The sequence below is a fragment of the Heptranchias perlo genome, chromosome 4, assembly GCF_035084215.1.
Source record: "Heptranchias perlo isolate sHepPer1 chromosome 4, sHepPer1.hap1, whole genome shotgun sequence".
Classification (NCBI taxonomy): domain Eukaryota; kingdom Metazoa; phylum Chordata; class Chondrichthyes; order Hexanchiformes; family Hexanchidae; genus Heptranchias; species Heptranchias perlo.
This window is the reverse complement of record NC_090328.1, coordinates 75,526,429-75,543,632: the sequence shown is the minus strand read 5'-3', so window position 1 is coordinate 75,543,632 and position 17,204 is coordinate 75,526,429. Positions and strand designations below refer to the sequence as shown.

The following is a 17,204-nucleotide window of genomic DNA, read 5'->3' as shown; positions in this document are numbered from 1 at the left end:
CAGTGGTTTCCGGCGGAGTTACAGTGATAACCTGTGAGAGCAGTGATAACCTGTGAGAGCAGTGGTTTCTGGCGGAGTTACAGTGATAACCTGTGAGAGCAGTGGTTTCTGGCGGAGTTACAGTGATAACCTGTGAGAGCAGTGGTTTCCGGCAGAGTTACAGTGATAACCTGTGAGAGCAGTGGTTTCCAGCAGAGTTACAGTGATAACCTGTGAGAGCAGTGGTTTCTGGCGGAGTTACAGTGATAACCTGTGAGAGCAGTGGTTTCTGGCAGATTTACAGTGATAACCTGTGAGAGCAGTGGTTTCCAGCAGAGTTACAGTGATAACCTGTGAGAGCAGTGGTTTCCAGTGGAGTTACAGTGATAACCTGTGAGAGCAGAGGTTTCCAGCAGAGTTACAGTGATAACCTGTGAGAGCAGAGGTTTCCAGCAGAGTTACAGTGATAACCTGTGAGAGCAGAGGTTTCCAGCAGAGTTACAGTGATAACCTGTGAGAGCAGAGGTTTCCAGCAGAGTTACAGTGATAACCTGTGGGTTACAGTGATAACCTGTGAGAGCAGTGGTTTCTGGCAGATTTACAGTGATAACCTGTGAGAGCAGAGGTTTCCAGCAGAGTTACAGTGATAACCTGTGAGAGCAGAGGTTTCCAGCAGAGTTACAGTGATAACCTGTGGGTTACAGTGATAACCTGTGAGAGCAGTGGTTTCTGGCAGATTTACAGTGATAACCTGTGAGAGCAGTGGTTTCTGGCAGATTTACAGTGATAACCTGTGAGAGCAGTGGTTTCTGGCGGAGTTACAGTGATAACCTGTGAGAGCAGAGGTTTCCAGCGGAGTTACAGTGATAACCTGTGGGTTACAGTGATAACCTGTGAGAGCAGAGGTTTCCAGCAGAGTTACAGTGATAACCTGTGAGAGAACTGGTTTCCAGCAGAGTTACAGTGATAACTTGTGAGAGCAGTGGTTTCCAGTGGAGTTACAGTGATAACCGGTGAGAGCAGTGGTTTCCAGTGGAGTTACAGTGATAACCTGTGAGAGCAGTGGTTTCCAGCAGAGTTACAGTGATAACCTGTGAGAGCAGTGGTTTCCAGTGGAGTTACAGTGATAACCTGTGAGAGCAGTGGTTTCCAGCAGAGTTACAGTGATAACCTGTGAGAGCAGAGGTTTCCAGTGGAGTTACAGTGATAACCTGTGAGAGCAGTGGTTTCCAGCAGAGTTACAGTGATAACCTGTGAGAGCAGAGGTTTCCAGCAGAGTTACAGTGATAACCTGTGAGAGCAGTGGTTTCCAGTGGAGTTACAGTGATAACCTGTGAGAGCAGTGGTTTCCAGCAGAGTTACAGTGATAACCTGTGAGAGCAGAGGTTTCCAGTGGAGTTACAGTGATAACCTGTGAGAGCAGTGGTTTCCAGCAGAGTTACAGTGATAACCTGTGAGAGCAGAGGTTTCCAGCAGAGTTACAGTGATAACTTGTGAGAGCAGTGGTTTCCAGCAGAGTTACAGTGATAACTTGTGAGAGCAGTGGTTTCCAGTGGAGTTACAGTGATAACCTGTGAGAGCAGTGGTTTCCGTTGGAGTTACAGTGATAACCTGTGAGAGCAGAGGTTTCTGGCGGAGTTACAGTGATAACCTGTGAGAGCAGTGGTTTCCAGTGGAGTTACAGTGATAACCTGTGAGAGCAGAGGTTTCCGGCAGAGTTACAGTGATAACCTGTGAGAGCAGAGGTTTCCAGTGGAGTTACAGTGATAACCTGTGAGAGCAGTGGTTTCCAGCAGAGTTACAGTGATAACCTGTGAGAGCAGAGGTTTCCAGCAGAGTTACAGTGATAACCGGTGAGAGCAGAGGTTTCCAGCAGAGTTACAGTGATAACCTGTGAGAGCAGAGGTTTCCAGCAGAGTTACAGTGATAACCTGTGAGAGCAGAGGTTTCCAGCAGAGTTACAGTGATAACCGGTGAGAGCAGTGGTTTCCAGCAGAGTTACAGTGATAACCTGTGAGAGCAGAGGTTTCCAGCAGAGTTACAGTGATAACCTGTGAGAGCAGAGGTTTCCAGCAGAGTTACAGTGATAACCTGTGAGAGCAGAGGTTTCCAGCAGAGTTACAGTGATAACCTGTGAGAGCAGAGGTTTCCAGCAGAGTTACAGTGATAACCTGTGAGAGCAGAGGTTTCTGGCGGAGTTACAGTGATAACCTGTGAGAGCAGTGGTTTCCAGCAGAGTTACAGTGATAACCTGTGAGAGCAGTGGTTTCCAGCAGAGTTACAGTGATAACCTGTGAGAGCAGAGGTTTCCAGCAGAGTTACAGTGATAACTTGTGAGAGCAGTGGTTTCCAGTGGAGTTACAGTGATAACCTGTGAGAGCAGAGGTTTCCAGTGGAGTTACAGTGATAACCGGTGAGAGCAGTGGTTTCCAGCAGAGTTACAGTGATAACCTGTGAGAGCAGTGGTTTCCAGCAGAGTTACAGTGATAACCTGTGAGAGCAGAGGTTTCCAGCAGAGTTACAGTGATAACCTGTGACAGCAGTGGTTTCCAGTGGAGTTACAGTGATAACCGGTGAGAGCAGTGGTTTCCAGCAGAGTTACAGTGATAACCTGTGAGAGCAGAGGTTTCCAGCAGAGTTACAGTGATAACCTGTGAGAGCAGTGGTTTCCAGCAGAGTTACAGTGATAACCTGTGAGAGCAGAGGTTTCCAGCAGAGTTACAGTGATAACCTGTGAGAGCAGTGGTTTCCAGTGGAGTTACAGTGATAACCTGTGAGAGCAGTGGTTTCCAGCAGAGTTACAGTGATAACCTGTGAGAGCAGTGGTTTCCAGCAGAGTTACAGTGATAACCTGTGAGAGCAGAGGTTTCCAGCAGAGTTACAGTGATAACCTGTGAGAGCAGAGGTTTCCAGCAGAGTTACAGTGATAACCTGTGAGAGCAGTGGTTTCCAGCAGAGTTACAGTGATAACCTGTGAGAGCAGAGGTTTCCAGCAGAGTTACAGTGATAACTTGTGAGAGCAGTGGTTTCCGGCGGAGTTACAGTGATAACCTGTGAGAGCAGTGGTTTCCAGCAGAGTTACAGTGATAACCTGTGAGAGCAGAGGTTTCCAGCAGAGTTACAGTGATAACCTGTGAGAGCAGTGGTTTCCAGTGGAGTTACAGTGATAACCTGTGAGAGCAGTGGTTTCCAGCAGAGTTACAGTGATAACCTGTGAGAGCAGAGGTTTCCAGTGGAGTTACAGTGATAACCTGTGAGAGCAGTGGTTTCCAGCAGAGTTACAGTGATAACCTGTGAGAGCAGAGGTTTCCAGCAGAGTTACAGTGATAACCTGTGAGAGCAGTGGTTTCCAGCAGAGTTACAGTGATAACTTGTGAGAGCAGTGGTTTCCAGTGGAGTTACAGTGATAACCTGTGAGAGCAGTGGTTTCCAGTGGAGTTACAGTGATAACCTGTGAGAGCAGAGGTTTCTGGCGGAGTTACAGTGATAACCTGTGAGAGCAGTGGTTTCCAGTGGAGTTACAGTGATAACCTGTGAGAGCAGAGGTTTCCGGCAGAGTTACAGTGATAACCTGTGAGAGCAGAGGTTTCCAGTGGAGTTACAGTGATAACCTGTGAGAGCAGTGGTTTCCAGCAGAGTTACAGTGATAACCTGTGAGAGCAGAGGTTTCCAGCAGAGTTACAGTGATAACCGGTGAGAGCAGAGGTTTCCAGCAGAGTTACAGTGATAACCTGTGAGAGCAGAGGTTTCCAGCAGAGTTACAGTGATAACCTGTGAGAGCAGAGGTTTCCAGCAGAGTTACAGTGATAACCGGTGAGAGCAGTGGTTTCCAGCAGAGTTACAGTGATAACCTGTGAGAGCAGAGGTTTCCAGCAGAGTTACAGTGATAACCTGTGAGAGCAGAGGTTTCCAGCAGAGTTACAGTGATAACCTGTGAGAGCAGAGGTTTCCAGCAGAGTTACAGTGATAACCTGTGAGAGCAGAGGTTTCCAGCAGAGTTACAGTGATAACCTGTGAGAGCAGAGGTTTCTGGCGGAGTTACAGTGATAACCTGTGAGAGCAGTGGTTTCCAGCAGAGTTACAGTGATAACTTGTGAGAGCAGTGGTTTCCAGCAGAGTTACAGTGATAACCTGTGAGAGCAGAGGTTTCCGGCAGATTTACAGTGATAACCTGTGAGAGCAGTGGTTTCCAGCAGAGTTACAGTGATAACCTGTGAGAGCAGTGGTTTCCAGCAGAGTTACAGTGATAACCTGTGAGAGCAGTGGTTTCCAGCAGAGTTACAGTGATAACTTGTGAGAGCAGTGGTTTCCAGCAGAGTTACAGTGATAACCTGTGAGAGCAGTGGTTTCCAGTGGAGTTACAGTGATAACCTGTGAGAGCAGAGGTTTCCAGTGGAGTTACAGTGATAACCTGTGAGAGCAGTGGTTTCCAGCAGAGTTACAGTGATAACCTGTGAGAGCAGTGGTTTCCAGCAGAGTTACAGTGATAACCTGTGAGAGCAGAGGTTTCCAGCAGAGTTACAGTGATAACCTGTGAGAGCAGAGGTTTCCAGCAGAGTTACAGTGATAACCTGTGAGAGCAGTGGTTTCCAGCAGAGTTACAGTGATAACTTGTGAGAGCAGTGGTTTCCAGCAGAGTTACAGTGATAACCTGTGAGTGCAGAGGTTTCCAGCAGAGTTACAGTGATAACCTGTGAGAGCAGAGGTTTCCAGCAGAGTTACAGTGATAACCTGTGAGAGCAGTGGTTTCCAGCAGAGTTACAGTGATAACCTGTGAGAGCAGTGGTTTCCAGCAGAGTTACAGTGATAACCTGTGAGAGCAGTGGTTTCCAGTGGAGTTACAGTGATAACCTGTGAGAGCAGTGGTTTCCAGCAGAGTTACAGTGATAACCTGTGAGAGCAGTGGTTTCCGGCGGAGTTACAGTGATAACCTGTGAGAGCAGTGGTTTCCAGCAGAGTTACAGTGATAACCTGTGAGAGCAGTGGTTTCCAGTGGAGTTACAGTGATAACCTGTGAGAGCAGAGGTTTCCAGCAGAGTTACAGTGATAACTTGTGAGAGCAGTGGTTTCCAGTGGAGTTACAGTGATAACCTGTGAGAGCAGAGGTTTCCAGTGGAGTTACAGTGATAACCTGTGAGAGCAGTGGTTTCCAGCAGAGTTACAGTGATAACCTGTGAGAGCAGTGGTTTCCAGCAGAGTTACAGTGATAACCTGTGAGAGCAGAGGTTTCCAGCAGAGTTACAGTGATAACTTGTGAGAGCAGTGGTTTCCGGTGGAGTTACAGTGATAACCTGTGAGAGCAGTGGTTTCCAGCAGAGTTACAGTGATAACCTGTGAGAGCAGTGGTTTCCAGCAGAGTTACAGTGATAACCTGTGAGAGCAGAGGTTTCCAGCAGAGTTACAGTGATAACCTGTGAGAGCAGTGGTTTCCAGCAGAGTTACAGTGATAACCTGTGAGAGCAGAGGTTTCCAGCAGAGTTACAGTGATAACTTGTGAGAGCAGTGGTTTCCAGTGGAGTTACAGTGATAACCTGTGAGAGCAGAGGTTTCCAGTGGAGTTACAGTGATAACCGGTGAGAGCAGTGGTTTCCAGCAGAGTTACAGTGATAACCTGTGAGAGCAGTGGTTTCCAGCAGAGTTACAGTGATAACCTGTGAGAGCAGAGGTTTCCAGCAGAGTTACAGTGATAACCTGTGAGAGCAGTGGTTTCCAGTGGAGTTACAGTGATAACCGGTGAGAGCAGTGGTTTCCAGCAGAGTTACAGTGATAACCTGTGAGAGCAGAGGTTTCCAGCAGAGTTACAGTGATAACCTGTGAGAGCAGTGGTTTCCAGCAGAGTTACAGTGATAACCTGTGAGAGCAGAGGTTTCCAGCAGAGTTACAGTGATAACCTGTGAGAGCAGTGGTTTCCAGTGGAGTTACAGTGATAACCTGTGAGAGCAGTGGTTTCCAGTGGAGTTACAGTGATAACCTGTGAGAGCAGTGGTTTCCGGCGGAGTTACAGTGATAACCTGTGAGAGCAGTGGTTTCCAGCAGAGTTACAGTGATAACCTGTGAGAGCAGTGGTTTCCAGCAGAGTTACAGTGATAACCTGTGAGAGCAGTGGTTTCCAGTGGAGTTACAGTGATAACCTGTGAGAGCAGAGGTTTCCGGCAGAGTTACAGTGATAACCTGTGAGAGCAGAGGTTTCCAGTGGAGTTACAGTGATAACCTGTGAGAGCAGTGGTTTCCAGCAGAGTTACAGTGATAACCTGTGAGAGCAGAGGTTTCCAGCAGAGTTACAGTGATAACCGGTGAGAGCAGAGGTTTCCAGCAGAGTTACAGTGATAACCTGTGAGAGCAGAGGTTTCCAGCAGAGTTACAGTGATAACCTGTGAGAGCAGAGGTTTCCAGCAGAGTTACAGTGATAACCGGTGAGAGCAGTGGTTTCCAGCAGAGTTACAGTGATAACCTGTGAGAGCAGTGGTTTCCAGCAGAGTTACAGTGATAACCTGTGAGAGCAGAGGTTTCCAGCAGAGTTACAGTGATAACCTGTGAGAGCAGAGGTTTCCAGCAGAGTTACAGTGATAACCTGTGAGAGCAGAGGTTTCCAGCAGAGTTACAGTGATAACCTGTGAGAGCAGAGGTTTCCAGCAGAGTTACAGTGATAACCTGTGAGAGCAGAGGTTTCTGGCGGAGTTACAGTGATAACCTGTGAGAGCAGTGGTTTCCAGCAGAGTTACAGTGATAACTTGTGAGAGCAGTGGTTTCCAGCAGAGTTACAGTGATAACCTGTGAGAGCAGAGGTTTCCGGCAGATTTACAGTGATAACCTGTGAGAGCAGTGGTTTCCAGCAGAGTTACAGTGATAACCTGTGAGAGCAGTGGTTTCCAGCAGAGTTACAGTGATAACCTGTGAGAGCAGTGGTTTCCAGCAGAGTTACAGTGATAACTTGTGAGAGCAGTGGTTTCCAGCAGAGTTACAGTGATAACCTGTGAGAGCAGTGGTTTCCAGTGGAGTTACAGTGATAACCTGTGAGAGCAGAGGTTTCCAGTGGAGTTACAGTGATAACCTGTGAGAGCAGAGGTTTCCAGCAGAGTTACAGTGATAACCTGTGAGAGCAGTGGTTTCCAGCAGAGTTACAGTGATAACCTGTGAGAGCAGAGGTTTCCAGCAGAGTTACAGTGATAACCTGTGAGAGCAGAGGTTTCCAGCAGAGTTACAGTGATAACCGGTGAGAGCAGTGGTTTCCAGCAGAGTTACAGTGATAACTTGTGAGAGCAGTGGTTTCCAGCAGAGTTACAGTGATAACCTGTGAGAGCAGAGGTTTCCAGCAGAGTTACAGTGATAACCTGTGAGAGCAGAGGTTTCCAGCAGAGTTACAGTGATAACCTGTGAGAGCAGTGGTTTCCAGTGGAGTTACAGTGATAACCTGTGAGAGCAGTGGTTTCCAGCAGAGTTACAGTGATAACCTGTGAGAGCAGTGGTTTCCGGCGGAGTTACAGTGATAACCTGTGAGAGCAGTGGTTTCCAGCAGAGTTACAGTGATAACCTGTGAGAGCAGTGGTTTCCAGTGGAGTTACAGTGATAACCTGTGAGAGCAGTGGTTTCCAGCAGAGTTACAGTGATAACCTGTGAGAGCAGTGGTTTCCGGCGGAGTTACAGTGATAACCTGTGAGAGCAGTGGTTTCCAGCAGAGTTACAGTGATAACCTGTGAGAGCAGTGGTTTCCAGCAGAGTTACAGTGATAACTTGTGAGAGCAGTGGTTTCCAGTGGAGTTACAGTGATAACCTGTGAGAGCAGAGGTTTCCAGTGGAGTTACAGTGATAACCTGTGAGAGCAGAGGTTTCCGGCTGAATTACTGTGGGGTTGTGGGAGCAGCTAAGAGGAAATTCCTGGCCAATGTGACCTATGAGAACAATTTTATGCAGTGTAACTCGTGGAACTGGTGTTATACACAGTCTAATCTGTAAAGGCATTTTTATGTAAATTATAACCTGTCAGATTGGTGTTGTAAACCCTGTAACCTGTGCTTTATTTACACAGTGACTACGCTTCAAAAGCAATTAATTGGCAGTGAAGCACTTTGGAACATTCTGATGATGTGAAAGGCACAATATAAATGTGCATATTTTATTTTTTTATAACCTGTGAGAGCGTTTTCATACATGGTATATATAACTTGTGAGAGTGACGTTATACAGCGTATAAACTGTGTGAGATCGTACAACCTGTGAGATGGTGTCGCAGTGTAACTTACAAGAGAAGTGTCATGTGTAGTATAACCCATAAGAGCAGTGTGAAATACAGTGTAAGCTTTCCATTTGCTGCTTACCCTGCTTACCCTGCTCCACATTAGATTCACTCCAGTCCATTAATTCAAACGCCCCTTTCAGTATATCAGCTGCAGGATGACTCTTCTGGGACATTTTACTAGTTTACCTGGAGTGCTTTATTCCTTAGAAACTGTGTGCGGCTGCATCAAGCTGTGCATAGACCCTCAGTACGCAAACACAAAGTGTCACTACGTGCTGAGGTTCTACCTGTCCCCGGTGTTGAGAAGGATGGGCCTGGCCACGCTGCCACGGAACGCTCCGTCCAGTTGGACCGTTCCGCCCCACCTGTCCTGCGTGGAAAGGTTTGTGCAGGAAAACACCTTTGACCACAAGGCGATCAGCAAGTGGTCCGCACGTAACGTCCTCGAGACCCTGCGGGAAAAGGAGATGGTGGATCCTGTCGGTTGGTTCCCCGAGCAGACTGTCAATGTCATTTGGCAGAACGCCTCATCGCCAGAGCTCTCAAACAAGCACCAAGACCTAGCTTGGCTGGTGGTGAGAAGGGCCCTTCCCGTCAGATCCTTCATGCACTCCCGGACTCTCAGCGCCACCGCGCGCTGTCCCAGAGGAGGCTGCGGTGGAGACGAGACCGTCACCCATCTCCTTATGGAATGTGCCTTTGCAAAGAAGGTCTGGAGAGAGATGCAGTGGTATCTGTCCAGGTTCGTCCCAAGCAGTTCCGTAACACAGGTTTCTGTGCTCTACGGGCTGTTCCCGGGGACGCACACTGAGACGGACATCGGCTGCTGCTGGAAGACCATCAACTCGGTGAAAGACGCCCTTTGGTCTGCCCGAAACTTGCTGGTCTTCCAGCACAAGGAGCTGTCCTCGACCGAGTGTTGCAGACTGGCACATTCCAAGGTCCAGGACTACGTGCTGAGGGATGCACTGAGGATGGGTGCGGCCGCCGCAAAGGCCCTGTGGGGAAAAGCAACCGTTTAGAGCCTTCCCGCCATTGTATACCGAGGGGGCTGCAATCAGGGAAAAACCCCCTCGGGCAGAATGTAAAATTCAAATTGCTGTAATGTACCTGTAATGAATCTGAAATGGACCAGAAATGAATCTGTAAGCAATAATCTGTGTTGAGTATGATGCAATGAGACACCCTCGAGTGTCATGAACTGTAATTATGTCCAATGTGTTCATTGTACTGCACTTGACGTAACCTGCAAATTGTATAATCTGTATTGTGTACGTTTGGAAAGTGATATGACAACTGTATTGTATGTACTGCTGCAAAATTTATGAATAAAGTATATTTTTTGAAAAAAAAAATCTTACAGCTACTGAGACAATATGCAGTGAAGGATGCCTTTCAGAACTCTTTTATGCACTTAAAATCATATTGTGATTGTAAACTTTAAGAATATCATCATGCTGTAAAAATGTATTAAAATTGCTTTGGCTTAGCCATATGTATTCTAAGGAATAAAGCACTCCAGGTAAACTAGTAAAATGTCCCAGAAGAGTCATCCTGCAGCTGATATACTGAAAGGGGGGTTTGAATTAATGGACTGTAGGATTATGCATCATCAGTAAAAGGCTTTCATCTTCAGGCACAGGTACAAGCATGTGGGCAGCTTTGTGTAGGGCTCCTTTTACTGCTCATGTCTTTGGCATGATCTGTCAAAGCAACAAACCAGCTAAATAGGTCATGGATGTTAAAATTGTATTAGTACCCTGCTTATGAACATTTTTTAAAAGAACTTTACCAACATAGTGTTAGGTATAAGAATAAGGAAGAAAGTGGAACTGCTTGAAAAGTATCGCAAATGAATCAGCATCTGAAAGAAAATGATGGATTTATGTTTTTTGGGAGGAGGAATCCTTTATCAAACTGCCATGGTCAAGCTGAAGAAACCCATTTAAAAGGTCTGAACCAAACAAAGAAAGGAGGAGAGAACATGAGAGTTCAAATATGCTAACTACTGTCACAAAAGAGATTAAGAAATCACCGACATTCATTTCCAATGGGGTCCTCCAGATAGTCAGCACTAACTTCGCAGACAATCCATCGAAATGCCGCAGAAATAGTATAAATGGCAGACAATCTGGAGAACCCCTGCGGAAATTCAACCCCCATGTCCTGGCTCCCTGATACTCAGCGATCCTGCTGGAAGTACCCGTGCGTGGACTTCAGATAAGGATGAGATAAGGATCATCAAATAGCTTGCCAATAGCCATAAATAACGACCACTTGAGCAAGGTATTTTGGAGTGACTGGTAGTCTTGAAACTGTACCCCATTGAGGAGTCAATGTCCTCAGGGATGGAAGAGGTCCTCAAAAGTTGGCAGAGAAAAACTGGCAAGAAAAAAAATCATGACTTACATGTACTGAAGCCGAGGGTTATTGAGGAATCCTTGTCGTGAAATAAATGTCAATCCACAATTAACCAAAGTTCTAGAAAATGAAGAAGAGTTCAATAAATGAATGCTCACTAGATAAATAGCTTTCAATTGTCCAGATAATGCAATGATTTAACCCATTTGAAATACTCACAGATTCCTCAATCCAGTATAAGGTTCCATGTCACGTTCATTGATGCCCGACAGGTTGGGTTGGTTTGCAATGTAGCTGTTGAACAAAAAATAACCCAAGATTACTAATTGCCTCAAATACTCTATTAGAGGGCTTTATCAGTTGGATTGTAACCAGCTTTTGCTTGGCTTGGTCATTGGCTCAATCTTACTTTAAACAATTTAGGACAAAACATGACGAGATGTTTTGTTTCATAAGCAACATTTTTGTAGTAAGAACGGCTTTTACACACGTGGTGAAAGATGATATTTTAAGTGAAATACTAATATAAACTATACTTTTCAGGAATTGGCCAACACTACCTAAATATACAATGTAAATTTATTACAATACAAGAGGGAATTAGTAGCAGAAATGAATTTAATAACTGCAGCTGGGAACCATTTGTGTTGCTGGGCTTGTCCTTGTGCCAAACAGCACTGTGGAAATGAACTTTGATTTTATGATATCTGCCAGCGATTTGTACCTCACTGACTGCAGGCGTAAGTTGAGAAATGAGGGCTCTAATATCATGGAGTGAAAGAGTGCAAAGGACTGAAGTTGGTACTATTTCTACAGCTTTGTTTTCCATGACAAACCTGGAGGTCTCAATTTCCACGGAACGTTCAAATGTTCTGATGTTGCTGTCCAGCCTGAGGTTTCCCTCTGAAACAGTAACTCTCAGCAGCCATCAATAGCCAGACACTGGAGTTAATAGAGAGTTCTAATGTTCAGTACCCAAACTGAATTGCCATTCCAGACTTTTTTCAATCAAAGCTAAGACTATCTCTTTCTTGAGGTATTTGTCCCCCAGCCCTAAAACAACCACGTTAATACCTCCATTAAAGTAGCAGCCAAAGAAATTTCAAATGAGCATTTTAAGCATTCCTCTGCTAATGTCAAAGAGCACAATTTCAAACCATTGGTCTTCCATAGCCATGGTCTTCCTGCCATTTTATTTACCTCTGCATAACTCAACATCCAATTGATATGACAACAAGCACTTGGAAATTAGTTACAAAATAAAAAAGAAAATCACAAAAATGGGGTTTTTCAGCAAAATTCAAATGAAATAAGTGGGAATTAAAACAACTGGTGGTGGGGAGATTCATCAATGCAAAACACAATATTCAAGTACATAAGTCAGTGAATGAAAATATAAAGGATATCAGATCACTAGAGAGTGATGTTGACATCTCAAATATGTTGCACTTTACCAACAATGTACCTTATAATGTGTCTCCTGTTGTCTGTATTTCTCTCAGCTGTACTAGACTACAAAACACAGGAAAAGTCTGACATTTCTCAGCTCTCACTCGGGGGTAATCTTGACTTTGGCTGATAGTGTAAACCGGGTTCAGCTGCCCATTATACATCTCTCCCAATTTTCATTTCCAAATTGCACCCAGTGAGTTAAAGCTGAATGCTAACATGAAGAGAGTGCAGGGTGATGTGATAAACCATTTGCATCGTACACCCTCACTTCCTGACCACACTATTATTGCCCTTAGGGTGACATCATGCTCACTCTAGTTGTGACATAGTGGTGATACATATAAAGCTAAGTTTTTATAAAAGTGTAAGTTGAAGTTGTTGGTGTTACATTTCTGAATATTTTCTGCCGTTATTAGTCTAGGTTATTTTAGCTCTCATCTCCTCCCGATCTTTGAAACCTCCTCCAGCCCTACAACCCTCTGAAAACTGTGTATTTGTCCAACTCTGGACTCTTGTGCATCCCCCACTTCCTTCACCCCACCATTGCAGGTGGTGCCTTTAGCTGTCTATGCCCCAAATTCTGGAATTCCCTCCCTAAACCTCTCCGCCTCTTCATCTCTTTCTTCCTTTAAGATGCTCCCTAAAACTATCTCTTTGACCAAGCTTTTAGTCCCCATCCTAATATCGCCTCTTTGGCTCAATGTCAATTTTTGTCTGATTACACTCCTGTGAAGCGCCTTGGGGTGTTTTACTCAAATATGGCTAGGGATATTGAAAGACACGAAGAATTAAGTTCTCATGCTAGATGTGTAATCGCTAGAATCCAGTAGATCATTTCTCAGAGAATTGATATATGAATAGAAAGACATTGGAACTCGTTGATAAAATACCTCTGGAAAGTTTTGTCTGCATTAATAGATTGTTGTCAATATTTAAGCATGGATATGATAGCTTTCAGAAGAAATCAGAAATTAAACAGCAAGTTACCACAAATGTTCTGAGCTTTCTTAACCAACATGGCAGCCACTGAATTTTGTATGCACTTCCGACAGGGGACGACCCATCGCGAAATTGGTAAGTGGAACGCCAATTTTGCACCCAAAAACCGGGCAAAGCGCAAACGAATTTCTAATCCAGAAATTTCACAATAAGGTTCAAATAGAAACATTACTACTTCCATTAATCTAACAATTCAAATTAAGCAAATGAAATGAAAAAACAGTCTTGTCGGACAAAAACTCTAAAGCAAAAAGTTCAAGCGGCTAGTCTGTCAATAACTTTGCTACTATTCATTGCAATATCCTGGTGAACATTTAGAAGTGCAAGCCCAACTATTCGCTTTTCACTGTTCGAATTGCAGATCCGACTAGTTCTGTAAGAACATCTGTTGTTTCTGTGTTCTATCAAGTGATCTGAGGCACATTCTTTTGAAAGAAGAAGTGGTCCAATAAAAAAAATCAGAAATTTCAGGGGATGTTTGCACACCCTGAACACACCCTCCACTTCCCCCTCACCCCCCCACCCCCCACACCACTAAGAGAGACACACAGCAATACCAAGACAACCAAGATGGGTAAGAGAGAGATCATAATCTCCAACTTACTGTGTGCAATGCCAAGGCAGATCCATTAATTCTGTAAATCATCAACTATGAGAGCAATCAAGAATCTGAGAAAAGTCCCACATTACACCTTCAGAATAGTTTTTGCCTCTTTGAAAGATAATTGATTGATTAAAAACATGTCACAGGAAGATAGCAAACTACCTTTTCACCTCTGGAATTTAGTTTTAAATGTACCCAAGATTGATAAACAAAGTTATCTTTCTCTGCCAGCAGTGAGATTCCCATGTGATATGCTTACAATTGGAACAACACACATCAGGAATTTCCTTGAGAGTTCTCTGATCAGGCGCAGTAGCTTTGGTGGAAAAGCAGCAGAAACCCCAGATAGATGCAAGAACCCCCAAGGAAATTCGCAGGAACTGTGAGCCTTACTTGGTGGAGGAAATGGATAAATGGACAGTGGTGTAGAGTGTGTTCTTCTGAGATTGGAATTAAGGAACATTGTTAGGTAGAATAGAGGGATCTGCAATTTACTTGGAAGCGCTAATGCTGACACTAAATGGAAATATAGGCAGCTATTCCATTCTCTAGTGTTAACATTACTCACTTTGCTCTGTCATTCACATATCCATAAATAATATGGAGGAGGCTCCTTCCTGTAATATAAAATGTACTGATTCCATTAAGCTGTGTGATCATGTGACAAGGGTAAGCTAGATTGACAGAATTCAAAAGCATCTGAACAAACTGAATGGATGCCCTAAGAACTGACAGATGAATAAATATCAGGTAATGCACATTGGAACAGGAAACATGAGAAGTGTTCACAATGCACTATGGCCCTGAAAATGCACTGTGGGATGATAACATATAAACATTTAGTGTCATCATCTGAAATTCCTTTCTTCGCTTTTTAGTGGAGGTGTTAACTTATTTAAGGTAAATAGGAATATCAGACGAATATGCCAAGCATTCATATATTACTATCGCGCAGTATAGTTTAAAGGTAGTTGTGTTTTGGAGATCTGCAGATGGATTCTTTTCTTTCCATTTTCCACCTGGATGAGGAATCTAAAATGTCACTTTTCCGTCATTAATTGTAAAGAAATTGCACCAATTGCAACTATATTGAACCATCACCATGGAGGCATATTTAATATAAACATAATGGGGGTTAAATTGAACATGGCCCAAATCCGGGCGTGAGCATCGCGGTTCACGATTAACCCATGCCCGGCGGTTCTGATGCAGGCAGCACGAACATCTCATGCTACCTGGTCACTTACCTCATTGAAGCACAGCAATCAGGCCTTGCACCAGGTTCGCATTTCCCACCAGCAGGAGGGGCCCAAATATTGCATGATTTGTTTGCACATCTTAAAAGCAGGCTGCACCTTTTAAAGGCAGGCTGCACCTCTTATTTGCCAAAAATAAGATACGGGTCCGTACAGAGTCTGAACAGAGATCAGACATCGCAGATGTAGGCCCCATCCCAATGTTTACAAACTGTTGAGTTATGTTAAAACATTGAATAAAGGTTGCGCACTATTAAATCCCACATCCTCCAACATGCATGTCAGACCTCACTAATCTGCTGATCTGAGTTTGTAGCAGGCCTGCAAGAGTCCGTGCACCAAGGATCTCTGCTGATGCACTAGAAATCTTGGTGCAAGAGGTGGGCAGAAGGAGGGTCATCCTATATCTGCTGGGGGGGGGGGGGGGGGTGGTGCGGGGCGGCGGTAAGCGGCCCTCCAGACATATGCTCAAGAGGCTGTGGGAGGCAGTGGGGGCGCAGTCAATGCCAAGCCCATAGCACCATGAACATGGATGCAGTGCAGGGAGAAGTTCAATGCTTTGACATGAGTGGTCAAGGTGAGTGAGGCCAACTGTCAAGCGGTGTCTCCTACCAACTGCTCCACTAGCCTCATCCACTGCTCCACACACTACACCCCCCATCACCCACATACAACTCTTTCCATCAGTACTCAGTTCTTCCAATCAAATGCTTCCTCTCACCCGCGCACATTACCACTGTTGCAAGCCGCACACCCACAACTCACAGGCCACACACACCGGCAGTTATTCAACTATAACAGGCACATCACTCAGGCATCCTGCAGGACACTCACCGACACACTTCTCGCTTTCTTGCAGGAGAAGGTAGCGCATAACAGGAGGAAGTGGGAGTGGCATTAAGCCCCTCCAGCCTGTTCCGCCATTCAATGAGATTGTGGTTGATCTGTGACCTAACCCCATATACCCGCCTTAGCCCCATATCCCTTCGTACCCTTGGTTCACAGAAATCTATCAATCTCAGAGTTAAAACTAACAATTGAGCTAGCATTAACTGTCGTTTGCAGAAGAGCGTTCCAAACTTCTCCCACCCTTTGCGTGTAGAAGCGTTTCCTAACTTCACTCCTGGAAGTCCTGGCTCTAAATGTTAGGCTATGTCCCCTCGTCCTAGTATTCAAGTGTAGGAGATCTCCAAAAACAGGTACAAATGTCTCAGCAGCCAAAATTAATAATCCATCAACTAACCTGTAAATCCTGCATGGTCCCTTTAAATAACACTGGTGGGGGGGTGTCCTCCAGGCCGTCTAAGACATATTCAGGTGTTTGTGGTGAAGACAATGCGTTGAGTGAAGCGTTATGTGCAAAATGGTGTCTATCACTTTAAATCAGCGTTGCACACTGATCTAACACATATTTTCCCCACTTTACATGCTGCCAGCGTTCGTTATCTGATCGTGCGCGAAACCCCCTTACCAAGATGGTGTCCGATGCACATCACGCTAGAAGCATGCGCGCACGTCACGCCAGAAGCATGTGCGTACGTCACGGACGCCATTTTGGAACGTTGGGAGATCGCGTAGCGCCGAAGCAGCGAATTTCTAGCCTATTATGATTAATGACAAAGCAGCCAATAATTGAATGCATTAGACGGAAGATGTCCCACAAGCTGATTTTCTCTGGATGAGTTTCCAGATCATACCTCGACCCCAAAGGCCTTTTACCAAAGATGTGCGACATTTTCTGTTAAAACACCTGTCCAGTTGATCTCATTGCAGGGTGACCAAATGGAACTCAGACACTATCCTGTGCTGCAGTAGAGATCTGTTTTCAACATTTTAACATGCATTTAATCATATCAGTCTGGAAATTATCCTGATAATAGCAGATAAACATTTAATGCATTTCCTCTGTCTCCTATATTAGCAGAGGTGTTGGAGCATTTAAAATAAAAGGATTATTGCTTTTGTTAAAATAATGGATACTGAAAATAAGAAAAATATCTTTAATGTGATTTTCAGGGAATTTCCATGCAGCAGGATAAAAGTGTTAATTTAAAAATCTCAGTCTGGGTACTTGAAGTTTTGCTGCTGCTAATAATCGACCCTTAATAATTATAATAAGATTTAATAAAGAAATGATAAAAACAAAATTATTTGACAAAAAACATAATTTGATAGGATTGGAAATGCTGTCCTCTATTGCTTAGCTATACATTTGGTAATGGAGCTGAGTATCCATTGTGCTGGAAGGGTTTAAAGGGGTTTGAATGGGGAGAATTCCCCACCACTGAGTAGGAGAGGAAGTTCCTAAGGAGGGAAT

General features: G+C 44.7%; 1 protein-coding gene across 1 annotated transcript in view; it reads right to left on the bottom strand.

Moving 5' to 3' along the window:
* The window catches only part of ntrk2a (neurotrophic tyrosine kinase, receptor, type 2a), a 239,721-nt gene that overhangs the window by 204,178 nt on the left and 18,339 nt on the right, over positions 1–17,204 (bottom strand). Inside the window, exons 2-3 of the mRNA XM_067983159.1 lie at positions 10,796–10,870; positions 10,625–10,696 (exon numbers count right to left, since the gene is read on the bottom strand). Of these exons, the coding sequence (XP_067839260.1) occupies positions 10,625–10,696; positions 10,796–10,870 (147 nt within the window). The remainder of the gene's footprint in view (positions 1–10,624; positions 10,697–10,795; positions 10,871–17,204) is intronic.